General features: G+C 34.9%; 1 protein-coding gene across 1 annotated transcript; it reads right to left on the reverse strand.

Annotated features, from left to right (window-relative positions):
• Positions 1-3,474: 3,474 nt before the first annotated feature.
• On the reverse strand, positions 3,475-8,642 carry LOC131164909 (3-epi-6-deoxocathasterone 23-monooxygenase CYP90D1). The gene is made up of 8 exons (XM_058122452.1): positions 7,916-8,642; positions 7,188-7,512; positions 6,584-6,733; positions 6,249-6,494; positions 5,608-5,697; positions 5,310-5,495; positions 5,049-5,170; positions 3,475-4,106 (listed from the first exon to the last, which is right to left on the reverse strand). Exons 1-8 carry the CDS (start codon positions 8,137-8,139, stop codon positions 4,007-4,009), a joined length of 1,443 nt encoding a protein of 480 aa, XP_057978435.1. The 5' UTR covers positions 8,140-8,642; the 3' UTR covers positions 3,475-4,006.
• Between the last annotated feature and the right edge of the window lie 5,393 nt (positions 8,643-14,035).

Consider the following 14,035-nt stretch of genomic DNA (forward strand, 5'->3'; position numbering starts at 1 on the left):
AACTCTACTAAATAGGTCAGTTGACTGTCACGCCACATGCTCCAAGAGTCCATGTGGTTGCACTACACCACTAGCAACGATACCGTGTTCAATATCACAACTCATCATTAGGGTTTCCATAACCATCCATCAACGTTCACTACCACATACCCACAATCATTATGCAGTATTGACATTTCATCAATCATATTTCAATGATCCCTTTGCAGTAGTTGCAATTTGCAACGTTTACGTTTTTCCAATATTCACAGTTAGTATACCCAATTCAATAATTACATTTCAACTCAATATTCACAATGCCATATTTACATTTCAGTATACCCATTTCAATATTCATGTTTCAACTATTCATATTGCAACATTTACATTACAATAATTCATTTCCCATTTCCACATTTCAGTATTTACCTTGCAGAATTCTCAATACAATTTTCACATTTCCAATATTCACAATTTCAGAATTCTCCATCTCAATATACACATTTCAATCTCAAATTAATATATATATAAAACCCATTTCGTAAATTTCTACCATTTTCAATAATACAAATCATATTCTCATATTTCCTCATTTATTATAGACAATATTTCTATAATCATATTTCACACTCCAAAATATCACAATTTAATATTACTCAAATGCCACACAATTTATCTGATATTTATATCATAATAATTTCTAGACAAAATACCATATACTTATTTTCACATATTAATTCAAATAGTAGTTCTAAAAATACTGTTATAATTTATTCTCCTTATCTAACTTACTGAGAGTCTTGTTAAAACCCAGATCCTACGTCCTTGGCGCCAGAAACTCAAATCCTATAATTCACATTTTTTCCAAATTAATTAACTCATTTCCCCAAAATAATACCCATATAACCTTCCCTAGACTCCATATACCCCAAAGTAACATTTAAACTAATATTTAACACCCTTACTTAATTTTATGAACTATGCCTGCAGGTCCTGAAATTACACCCGCGATGCTCACACGGGCCATAAATTTCAAAAATTTTACTTCAACATCAGATGCTTAATATTCTAACATTTCTAAATCAACATTATTTAAATAACAATTAATCCCTTAATAACCCCCTTATCCCAAATTTGGGGTTATGCCCACGACGACTCCACGAGAAATCCGTTTGGTTAGATTTATAGAGAATTATCCCTAAATTCTTGTGGTAGTGTCTGATCGTCGATTGAGCTTAAAATTCACAAGAAATTAAGGTAAAATCAAAAATTAAGCTTATCCTAGGAGATACGCCTACGCCGCTCCCACAACCAATCTGCTTCGGTAAAAATGACGACAGCGAAAAATGGAGTCCAGCGGTATTTTCTGATTTTCGATCGGACGAGTAACTGTCAAGAAAATGAGGAGAGAGGGAGAGAGAACGAGGAGTGAGAGAGAGTGTACGCAGGAGACCTGCACAGAAAGAAACAGAAAAGAAAAGGGGGGGGGGGGGGGCTCTCTGTGCCTAAAGTGCTTCAAACCTTCTTAAAGGAGATCCTTCAAGAAGGTTTATAATAATAATTAATATTAATAATAATATATTTTATTAATAAAAATAAAAATAAATTTTAATTATTATTATTATTTTTTAAATAAATTTAATTATTTATTTATTTTCTTTCTTTAGAAATCACCCCACTATTTTTGTATAGTCATTTTTGAAATTATTACAAAAACTCTAGTCAAATCAAACAAAATATCACGGTATAGTCATCAACATCAAATTTATCATACAAGACCTTGAAACGTGATTGCACACTGCTTCTATCAAGCTCATCTCCTTTGCATGTCATCTATTTACTCACTTAAAAATGCAATAGATTCTCCAAAGAAATTGTAAGTGTCTCATTTATTTAAAATTTCTTAGCATAGACTTCTAATTAAATTGGATACCATCAATTAAACATCACTATCTAGTTAGGCTTGGGGCAAGGCATTCAAGTGAGTTTTACCAAATATAAGTGGTCATCCTTCAAAAGGAGGAAAACCCAACCCAATAAAGACAATGCACCACTTTCATTTTTACCTTTTTTTTTGGTGGGGTGGGGGGTTTGTAACGCATCATCTAAAAGTGTCCTATCCATTATGCATGCATTGTAGGTGCTTACACCCACTCATTAATCATCATAGCATATATATATAACAATCCAATATTTTTCACCAAAATATTAAAAAAATCATAATTTGAAAAAACATATAATTAAAAATCTTGAACTTGCCTATGTGTATATTTGTTTACTCCAATTCTTTATGTTACATCAAGGGAATATGCTTTTTTTTTTCCATTAGAATATTAGTAGATATTTATTATTTCTTGGAAGATATTTCAATGGTTCCATAAGTTTGCATTGGAGGTCTCAAATTCTAATTTTGAAAAGAAGAATGGAATTAGAGGATCAACATCCCCGCTCTGTGGCTTGACCCAATAGGCTTCCAAATGTATATAAGTACATCATGCATGAGATAGAGGGAATGGTACAATTGCTCGATTACTATTTTCTGAATTTCAAAATATTTAAAGTTTAAATAGATTTTAAAACTTTTGAATAGTATTTGCTTGTGTATGTCAATAATATTTGACATATATCATGATTAGTATATACTAGTATCAATCGGCATTGAGCAGATACTTTAGTGTTGGAATTTACAATTCTTATAGTGTGTATCAATTGATATATACAATTATTTACAATATTTTTAATTTTTGCCCAAAAAAAAAATGGCCATTCCAACTCAAAATCTTTGAAATTCAATTTAACTTGAATGTAGCATTATTTCACTCTTTCTTATTTAACCAAATATATTAAATTCTTTACGAGAGGATGCGAACTTAATTATATATGTTATTTTTTATTCTATTGTTGTCTGAGATAAAACCATTTTCTTAAATATCATCTGCATTAAAATTTTCACCTTTTAAAGTTTATTTGCCCTTCATGGATATGATATTATTTGATTTATTACTTTAAAATAAATACCTATATTGCTTTAAAAGTTTTTTAGAAAACAATCAAATTAACTAATTTAGTATAATTTTTTTTTTCTTTAGGTGGGCGGTATACCTTGTAAACAATACAATTTGGCATATATGAACACTTCACACCGCCCAACCAAACCGAAAATGTTGACTAAGCAAATTAAGCCTATAATTATGCAACATTCAATAAATAAATAAAGAACCTTAAAGATGCACTTAAATCACATTCTAGTATAGACTGACTTTTTTCATTTAATTTTAAAAAATCGTCCAAAGTGATTTAAAGCGTCAGATGTATTCACGAATAAACAACTTGGATCTACGTAAGCTTTCATAATTTTTTTCTCCCAAATAGGAAAACTTCATCATCAAATGCACTTAGACTCACATGTTGGATCCACATGCACTTTCCACTCAAATGGTTTGGGAGTGTTCAATGTATTCATGAACAAATCAACAGTCTAAATGGGGCAAAAGCTTCAAAAACAAATATAAAGGGCTGCCAGCCTTATAGATTATGTCATTCCAATCATAGGTACCCGTGATTAAATAGGCCAATTAATATAACTAGACCTCCACACATGTTAATTACCCTCTCTATGCCATTGTTTCTTCGGCCCCCATCCCTTGAGGGTAGGTCTCAAATGCCCTTGTGAGTTGAGACCCATCAATACAAATCATCATCTCTACCGCCCACTACCCTACAAAAGTTGCCCTACACGCCCTTTATTGGATTTTTACACGGTAAAAACAGGGGAAAGAAGGGAAAAGAAGGAAGCAAAGTTCATATATAGGACCCAACAAAAAATTATATATATAGACTTCTACTGGCTATATGTGCACGTGCAATAGCTTAGTAGCTAGGAGAGTAGTGGGCAAATGTGTCTGCTTCTTGTCTGATGCCCCCACACGTGTGCATTCAACCAATGGCTTTTTAAAATTTTTCCTTCTTTTTCATGTTGGCTGTTGTCTGTCACTTAGCTGATGGTAGTGCTCTTCTTCAGAGTTCCTCATGGGCATGGGTCTCTCCTTCTCTCCACCCAGACTGGCATTCTCCTCTTCGTTCTCACAGTGGGGAAGTTGACAATTGAGTCATCTTCAGCCACCCACCTACGCATAGAACAAGGCATTTTCAAATTTTCACACTTGCTTTGTCATTAGTTTATATTCCCATCTGATTATTAAATTAAAACAAGGAAATGTTTGATGCCAAAAGTGTCGCATTCGGATTAGGCCATACTTAGACCTAAAGGCACCCGATAAACCGTCTTATAGAAACCCTAGAACAACCCCCAATGACTCTAAATTTTTTATAATGAAAAATGGATGTTCGATGTTGGTCCATAGACCTAACTTCAAACTAAATCAACGAAAGGTGCTGGCTATAAGGACACTATCAATATTGACACCCACTAGGCCATAATGGTCGTCCCGTCGATGGTGAATTTTAAGCCCTCGACAAAGACGTGTATTCTAAAATTAGAAGCAGGGGAATGCTACTACTGATGAATTTTGACTGGTCAAGCCTTTTCGGGATGTAATCCAAGGAGAGGTGCCCCACAAATTGAATTGTTCACTAAAAAGCAGTTCAGTATGAGTCACATGTACTGGCAAGTAAGGACTAAGCACCTCTATAATTTTGACATGATAGTATCCTGCTAATGTTGTTGTTAGTACTAAATGACCATTATAATAAACATTCATATAGGGCTTAGATTACAAGATGCCTCTCTCATGGCGAGTCTTTGAGAGCCTAACAGTGCAGAAAGTTTGCTGTCTTTTGTTACTGACCCTTATAATTTATACAAAAAGAAAACTATGGAATCTACTTTAGTGGGATTTCATATAGGGAAAAAGGAGGGAACAGGATGTTTGTTTGGAAAGTAGGAAAATGCCTTGTGACAGCTATCCAAGTGATATTAAATGACCCATTTTAGATTTTCCCTGGGAAATTAGAAAATATGTGAAGGAAAGTATAGTGTTAAGCATGACAGCCTTAAAAAATGACTGATAAAGAAGTATGCAGAAGTGAAATTGAGTTGAGCTGTTTACTTGAACTGAGTGACAAAGTGATGTAGGAAGATTGAAGCTTCCAGCCTGGCCAAGTCAAGCCCAGGACACAGCCTTTGTCCCCCTCCAAAAGGGGTGAAGTTACAGCCACTCACATCTTTGTCCTGTGAATCCAAAATCCAGAAGGTTAAAGAAAACACATAACACCAAACGACAAACGTAAGAGAGGCCCAGCAACCCCAAAAACACAAATGGGTTGCAGATAAAAAAATCATTACAAAGAGAAAAGATCTCTTTTCTTACTTGCCACCTCCATGGATTGAACTGGCGAGGCCAGTCATAGAGATTTTCATCAAGATGAACTGATCTAAAATACGTGAATACACACCACCCTTCCGGTATGAAGTATCCTTTTATCTCAATGTCCTTCATGGCCTTTCTCATCACCCCTACAATAATGTTCCCTATCCTCAATGTTTCTGTTATTACCTGTTTTGCATAAAGCAAAGTAACATTTTAGAAATACATGTTATTGGTCATTTTAGATTTTTCCTATATGTACTCATCGATTTGATCATTCTTTTGTGCAGGAAAAACTTACTGCTTGTGTGAACGGTAGTGATAGGTAATCACTGAAGCACAATGGCTGTCCAAGTTGGTCTCTGAGCCTTTTCAAGTTCATGTTCTCTTCCTGAGATTCAAATAGGAAAAAAAAAACAGTTTAATTATTAAGGAACTAACAAATTAATGTGCCATCTATTGTTAAAATTTATAGTCTTGTAGCCCTTCTAGAGTTATAGATCAGGTTATCAGAACAGTAGCTGCATTTCTTTTGGTGCATGTTCAATGAATCATGAATGTAATGTTTGTTCTACCAAAAAAAGTTCAAAAAGGAAACGAAAGTTACTTATCCAAGTATTCTACTAGCGCATGCAAGAAAGGCTTGAGACAACACAATAAAGTGAAAAGCTGGGCATAGGTTAGATGCTCATAAAGGTCAAGGAGACAAAAGAAAAACACATGCTGAAGATATTCAACAAAAAATTGAATCTCATAACCCACACGAAAGTAACACTTGCTTGATTGTAGATGAATTGGAAATTAGGGCAGGACAGATTTCTAGAGATCCCAAATCATCTTTTAGAATAGGACTAGGGTGACAGATAATTTTTTAAGGAGACAAATAATCATGTGACTAATTTCAGTAGCAGTTCTGAGGAAAAGGCTAGTAATTGCATGTACCGTCAACTGTTGGAGAGCAGCAGGGCAATCTGAGAGATATTTTATAGCAAGAGTCATGAGAACCGGCACCGAATCCTCTCCCGGTATCATCAAATCAATCAGATTATCTGATATTAGATCATCTGTTAATTGTTCACTTGCATCCTTGAGCAAAACATCCACCACATCTTGGGGAACCATTGGGATGCCACTAGTCCTCTTAGCTTGAATAATTTCTTGTACCAACTTAACCATCTTCTTCTTTGCCTGCAGCAAAAGTTGGATTAATTTCCCCTGTTCATGGCAGAAGACTTGAAACAACATGACATAAATTGATTTCAATGGAGTAAACTTGCCTGCAATGATCGGTAGAGTTGACTTCCTGGGATCTTCACAGGGAAGGACATGAGGCCTGATATGAACTCTTGGAACTGTTTCTTTAGAAAGTCCATTTCTTCACCTGGGTCCAAACTAATCAAGGCCTTTACTAGCACTTGGAAGGCAATCTGAAGAAACATATGGGAATTCTTGGTGACTTTTAAAAAGTATAAAACAGAATAATTAGCATGAATCTAGTTTCCTAGACAACATGATTCAGATGAATTCATTGTGAACCCCACCCCCAATGCTTATCACTTTCCAAAATTGCAGCTCATCTCAGAACTCAAGAAGAAGTCAGAAATACTGAATTCAAACACCAAAAATGCCATTCACTTGAAAGTAAGAGAGAGAGAGAGAGAGAGAGAGAGAGAGAGAGAGAGAGAGAGAGAGAGAGATGGCTCGTCTTCTTTCATCCTGCACTTCTTTGGTTCTTTCTATCTCAAAAATTATCTTTCAAAAGATATTTTTTTTTTTTTTTTAAAAGCCAGAGACGAAGTTCAAACTTCAAAAAATTCCAAACTCTCTACACAGAATTTACGAGCTCAGAAAGAGAGAGAGAGAGAGAGAGAGAGAGCTAACATTTTTGGTTTCATCTTGGATGAAAATAGGACGATCTTCTCTCCAATTCCTCATTGAATCTTGAACATAATTTTGCATGTCTAGAGTGATTTGAGCCTTGAGATGTGGGGACTTGAAGAAGGCTCCTATCAGTCCATGGACTCTCCTCTGCAAGCTTCCATTGATGAGCAGAATGGAGGACTTCCCCATCAGCTCGGTGAGAGATTTCGGGTAAGATGGCACAAAGGCCTTCGCATCGCTTTGCAGAACAACCCTGCTCACTTCTGCATCAGTCGAAACTATGGTCGGACTCCCAAATATGTGCGACTTGAACACCTTCCCGTACCTACACACCACATCAAAACTTAATTCTGTCACATTTACTTTCCATTGATCATCTCATCCTACGACAAGATATCCACAACAATTTTGAAGTACTACTGGTTCTCTGTCAGCCACTCTTTGAAGTTTCCTTCACCTCTGACCATACAGTGATGATATTCAGATATTGTTCTTTGCATGATGTAGTAATAAAATCAAACAAAAAACTAAGTAGAATTTTTATAAAGATTAATACTTGCATGCTTAATCTAGCAACCTGAGATATATTATAACTGAATAATTAATAAAACAAAAACCAGTTAAGTATTCAATGAAGCCCCATATTACAAATTAAACATCTGGGTATGTGTGTGTGTCTGTGTATATATATTACTTCAAAACTCAGAACTTCATTAAATAGTACTTACACGTGACGGCGCTTGTCCATGAAGCTCTCGGGGCGGTCGGAGTAAGCGCGAGAGATGAACTCGATGGTTTCGCCGACGACAGGCCACCCGAGAGTTCCCAAAGGAAGTCGGCCTCTCGATCGGATCAACCTAAGCCTGCTTCTGCGGAGGATTAAGGCAGACAACCACAAGAATATCAATGAGGCCATCATCAGAGACACCACATTAATCCACACACTCTCCATTTTGATCACTTTTTTTGTTTTTCCCCCCACGCGAAGGCTCTCTATGCTTCTCTTTTTTATACGTGCTCAATCATGGTGACCACATCCATGCCGACATGTCTGTGATGAAGAAATGAATATGCATGTGTGCGTGCACGCATGCTATAGCTAAAGATTTAAAGATATATAGCCAGAGAACCATTAAAAAGCTAAAAAGAAAGAAGCATAGGCTTCAATAGTTCAATTTATTTAATAATTATACACTATATATAGTTTATACACATACAAATGTGTTCACATATGCGTATAATTTATAGCAGGGGAAATCTGAAACAGAGTACGGCAGGGTTAGTGAGTTGAAAGCATGGTATATATATGTTGCTGGGATACGACTCTCCTAATCTGGCTCTAAGTCATTTTTTTTTTCGTTTATGGGTTTTTGTTTTTTGTTTTTTGGAATCAGGAAAAAGGAGATACTGATAATAGAAGATCTTAGTACCAAGTAGCAGACAACACAGGGAACCGAAAAGAAACATAATAATTAATATAATAGATAGGAAGGAAGGAAGCCTTTGGGTACTGTAATTTTGCTTAACCGTGATTATCGGCCAAGTGTCGGCTTAATGCTGGTTAAAAGCATTCTCAGACAAATTTGCCACCTTTGTACTACCTCAGATTAGTGCTGGCAGCATGCACATTTCATGCCGGCACCTTGGTTGTGAATTCATCGAGCTATCTCTCTCGATCGATCAAGAGTTTTGCTATGCTTTACAAGAAAATCATGACAATATTTAATCAATCATCTTGAGATTAATTGACTTTTTCGCATTAACTGGTGAAATTTCATTTTCAGCTTACATTGTTTGAAGTGGGTTGTGCTTAATTTAAGGGGGGCTGAGTTCAACTTTGCATCTATCCTCAATTAATGCAATAGTCCCACTCATCAGGGAAAAAAAATTTAATGCAACTGTCCCAACTATATGTACATATTGGATTCAATTGATTTTCCATTCTATGGTTCATGTCATGGCTGTATATGTTTGTACGTTCAAGTGAAAAAACTTTTCCTAAAAAAGATACATGACCATTCCATCCGTCTTTCTGTTATCAATTCATCCATCAACCACTAGCTGTCCCATTTGGTTTCCATGTCAAATGTTTAGGTCTTTTTTCATTGAAGGTTTATTGGGCTTGAGTTACCAAGGTCTCTATATCATCTATACATCTATTTTTAATATCTCTCAAGAACTGAAGCTGAAACTTCAAACATGAAAGTTTTAGACTCTCATTAACATAAGTAGGTCTCTAGCAAAAAGTAATGCGAGTCCAACCTACAATTTAACTAGTGCTGCATTTGAAATTCTTTTTATTTTTATAAAGTTAAGAGGCATGTACAGCAACTATAGTGCAAAAAGAGTACCTATGTTCATAGCTCTTTAGTTAAAGTCCCTCCTTTTGTTGTGGGAAATTTTGATGTCACCCATAAAATTTGAACTCTCAATCCGAATTCCTTTATTAATTCAACAATCTTTTCTTTTTATAACGTAAAAGCTTGACCAACCATTGATCTCGAGCCACTTAACATGTCAACCTATATTACGAGTATTCGCATAAACTAATATATATTTTATCTCGTAAGGAATGGAACTTAAGTCTAAATTGAGGGAGGAGATTATAGAAGGATGGGTGGGTAGTGGGTATTATGATATGTTGGTTTAAGTATAGAAAGAGATGTCCCCACGTCCATGATTGTCTGGTCGCACAGTGGATTGAGTTAAGCTCTTCCCTTGCTTGCAGTGGAGGTAGCTAGCTGGAGACCTCGTGCATTCATGTGAGACTCAATAACTCCCAACACATTCTCCCATCACCATCATCATCATCTTCTTCTTCTTCTTCCTCTTCTCTCCCTCTCTCTCTCTCTCTCTCTCTAGAAATCATAACCCAATCCATCCACACATTGGGCTATCCTCTCATCTATCTTCTCTCATTTTAATTGAGAAGCCACATGTGGCTCCTTGGCCCTCTCTTTACCGAAAAATACTCTTGTTTAGCCATCAACATTGAATCACCACTTGAGTACTGCCCATTATTTTTAGTTTTTTAATTTTTGTTTTTGGGCAAGAAGGGTACCTTTCCCTGGCTCAATCTCATCAATTAGGGGCACCATTAATGCAAGGGATGGTCAGAAATGCCCTTCACCTCTGTATAAGAGAATGCAGTTTGGGCATGTACAATATTGTCATTTGCACTAGGTATGACCCAAGACAGAAGTATAAAATTAGTGCCCAATAATGTTGGTAGGAAGGGTTGATCACCCCATCACTGTTGCCTTCCAATATTTGCTTTGACTGTAGCCAACTATATTAATATTCAATTCTCACAATCACACTTCTCTCTTGTTTGCCTCTGGCTCTGGGCTTTTTATTTTAATGTTATGGACCATTATCCAACTTGTGGTTTTTTATTTTTAAACTTTCAGAAAGTGTTTTTAAACTAAATACCATCATTCCAACCTTGAAAATGAATGTGAAGGGTTTGAGGATCTGGATACTCACTGGAACAATTTTCAAACTGTTGAGGATCTGGTTTTTTTTTTGTTCATCTCAGGTTAGGAAATTTCCTTGAAATTGGATTGTGTAATTTGAAAAAAAAAATTAAAAAAAATTATAATAACTTTTGTCCAAATCTACACAAGAAATTTGAGATCTGGAATCTGAAAAAGTGCGTGCTATGAGGACTATCAAAGTGAGGGTATACACTGCCTTCTTGAAAATCGTATATGCTTCTCTGTGTTAGGTTATTTCCTTCCATGTGGAGGAAAGCCCAAGCGGGTTTTATTAAAAACTCAAAGTCCAACCCCTTTAGTGTGAAAACATAAAGGAAGTAATAAAAACAGAGGGGAGAAGGTAGGAGCCGTCACTTCTCAAAAGAAAGAGAAAAACGTAATTTTTCTTATGCTGTCCAGATTTCATCAAGACTCCGATCTCACTTCGTTTGTGGTCCGATCGAGCTGAAATTTGGAGGAGAGGTTCACGACTCAAGGAGCTACAATCTGAATGGTGGAAATTGGATTTGGAGTAAGGGAATTGGGATTTTTGCCCGCGAATAGTAACCGCAAATTTGGTATATTCTCTCCAATTCTCTTTGTATTTGCCAAGATTGTTGATATTTTGATGAGATATATTTGTAACCTCTAATTGAGATTAGAGAAGACTTGGTGTACCCATTATTTGATTGATAGTGGAGATATCAACTGGACTAGGTCTCATGGTTTTTCTTCCTCACATTGGAAAAGTTTTCCACGTAAAAAATTACTTGTGTTCTTGTGGCTTGGTGTGATTGATTATTTTTCTTATTATTTTCAGCATGTATAAAAGTATAGATACACTATGTTTACTTGCATATAGGGAGAAGAATTATTCTGCTGTAATTGTTGGTTGATATCTCTCCCAACACTCTGCTAGAATTAGAAAGCTTATAGTTTACATTTCTATACAATTAAGTCTAAAATTAAATGAATTTTTCTTTTAAGATGACCTGAACTCTGAGCTAGGCAAGCCTTTCGAATCCACCCAGTTGGCACCTAACTAAGGGATGAAAATATTGTTACTCGTCCATTGGCATCAATGATAATTTATTAGGCAAACCACAAATGGGGAGTCAAACCTTGTAGATCCAATTTGTCATCCTACTCTAAGCTCCACTTCTTTCCAACATTTCCTCTGTTTGCAGTTTCAAACTTGCCTCCTGCATACTGGTGGTGAACCATTAATCCAGAGCTTTTAGTTATTTGCACTAGACAGTCATTCACACCACAATCTTCTTCCCACTCAAAAGTTATAAGCTGCACTTTTTAGCAGAGGAAGGTAAACTATTGAGCCAAACTTTTAATTTTTAGAACTTGTTTTAAATCTAGGTGACTTGAACTCAACTTCATCAAAGCTTGTTTCGTGTTAATGAACAAGCAAAGATCAAGTATAGCTCCTATGCTAGAAATCTTGAGCTCAACTCTCTTCAAGTCTCTGACAATTGTAGATATGTTTTGAGAAAAATATGTCTAAAGTAAAATAATAATACTAATAATAATAATAAATATATAAGTCAAGTCAATTTAAATGAATTTTAAGATGAAAAGCGAATAAGTTGAAATGCCTATTTAATCGGTTAACTCATAAACCTATCATCAAGCTATAATAGTACGCTAATTCATGAATTATTAAATGACTTGGTATGTGACTCTAATGATTAAGCATAATTAAAAACACAAAATTGACTTAGGGGGTGGGATACTTCAAACATAGGCTTAAGCTTAGCTTATCGTTTTATTAAACTTGTTCAAATGAGGAATTGTCTAGTGTGAGCACTAAGCAACCCTTATGACGCTTGACTTGTAGTTTTGCACCCACATGCCTTTGACCTTGCGAAGGATTCTACCAAGAAGGTTAGGAGTGCGTAACCTCTATACATACTATTTAGAAGGAAATAATTTGCTAATCATGCCATTTATAGTTTTTGTTATTATTAGATCTATGGTGATTTGTTCGTGCAAAGAAATAGAATTAGCTATAGTTGCAATTAAAAAAAATGTGCAAATTTTGTGAAAATTTATGAGAATTGGAAATGAAATATTATAATTTTCACTAATTTATAAAATCCTATTTTAAATGTTTTGGGGTAAAAGAAGAAAGTAATAAGATTCACGATTGGAGTGTTTGGAGATCACCGATTAAGAAGATGACACGATGATTTGAGATATTTTCTCCATTACAAAAAAATAAATAAAAGTGACTATATGTTGTCAACCACAGACCCATATGCGTCAATTATTTATTCAAAAAGAAAGAAAAGGAGAAAAAAGTCATACTCTATTGAAGAGGCATTTTAGAATTACTGTATAATCTTAACTCTTACTTATACCCTTTATATATAAACATTTGTATCTATCACTTATGAGTTGTAATTGTGTTAAGACAAATTTTTTAAGGCCTCAAAGGTTGACTATGATGGAGGGTAATTCATAACTAGGGGCAGTATGGCTAGAGCAGTTAAAAAGAGTAATTAAATTATGATTGTAGGGGTTGGGGTGAGGTTGGTGTAATAGTGAGGGAGGCGTGGTGATTATGTTGGGATCATGGTATCACATGTGGGGGCACCATGCTTTTTCTGCATTTCTACGTTCACCACTAAACAACTATAAGAAGTTCAAACCTAATTAAGCTCTCATTTTCACGCCATTGAATATTTTTTAAGCCCACCACACCTCTAATAATGCATTTTAGACCGTAAAATTTGACCTCTAAATTTAAAATTGTTTGAATTTAATTGAAATTCAATGTGAATTGTATCAATCCTAGGTTTAGCCGGACCTTAAATTTTGATTTGTCCCGAATTTGAATAAGATGTAATATAAAATTATATTAAAAATTAGATATATTTTTGCAAATCCAAATGAAAAGTCTGAAATTTATGCAGTGCAAGTCTTATGAATTATGAACCACACCGAATTCAAAATTTGAATGTTATGCTTCTAAACATAATATAATAAATATATTTTTTAAAATATGAATTTGTTATAGAACAAATGCATAAATTTGAGGATAAAAACACTTGGTTAGGTTTGATTCACAAAATGGGAATTTCAAATGTTTGCATAAAAAAAATTATTTTTTTTACCATAGAATATATGACAATACAAAAAATATATATTAGTAAATAACATAAAATAAATAGAAAATAACTATTCTCAAATTTCAAACACTTATTTCTATGAGAGACTTTCTTATAAATTATTATATCTGGATACAACTTTTATTCTAGTCAGTTTCATTGTGTGAATCAAAATTTAATTTCTCTGCACTCTCCCCAGTACAGCTGCGTTTGAGGACTTATCCTCCCTTAGATCTCACATTCGTCAACA

This window comes from Malania oleifera, chromosome 9, assembly GCF_029873635.1.
Source record: "Malania oleifera isolate guangnan ecotype guangnan chromosome 9, ASM2987363v1, whole genome shotgun sequence".
NCBI lineage: Eukaryota > Viridiplantae > Streptophyta > Magnoliopsida > Santalales > Ximeniaceae > Malania > Malania oleifera.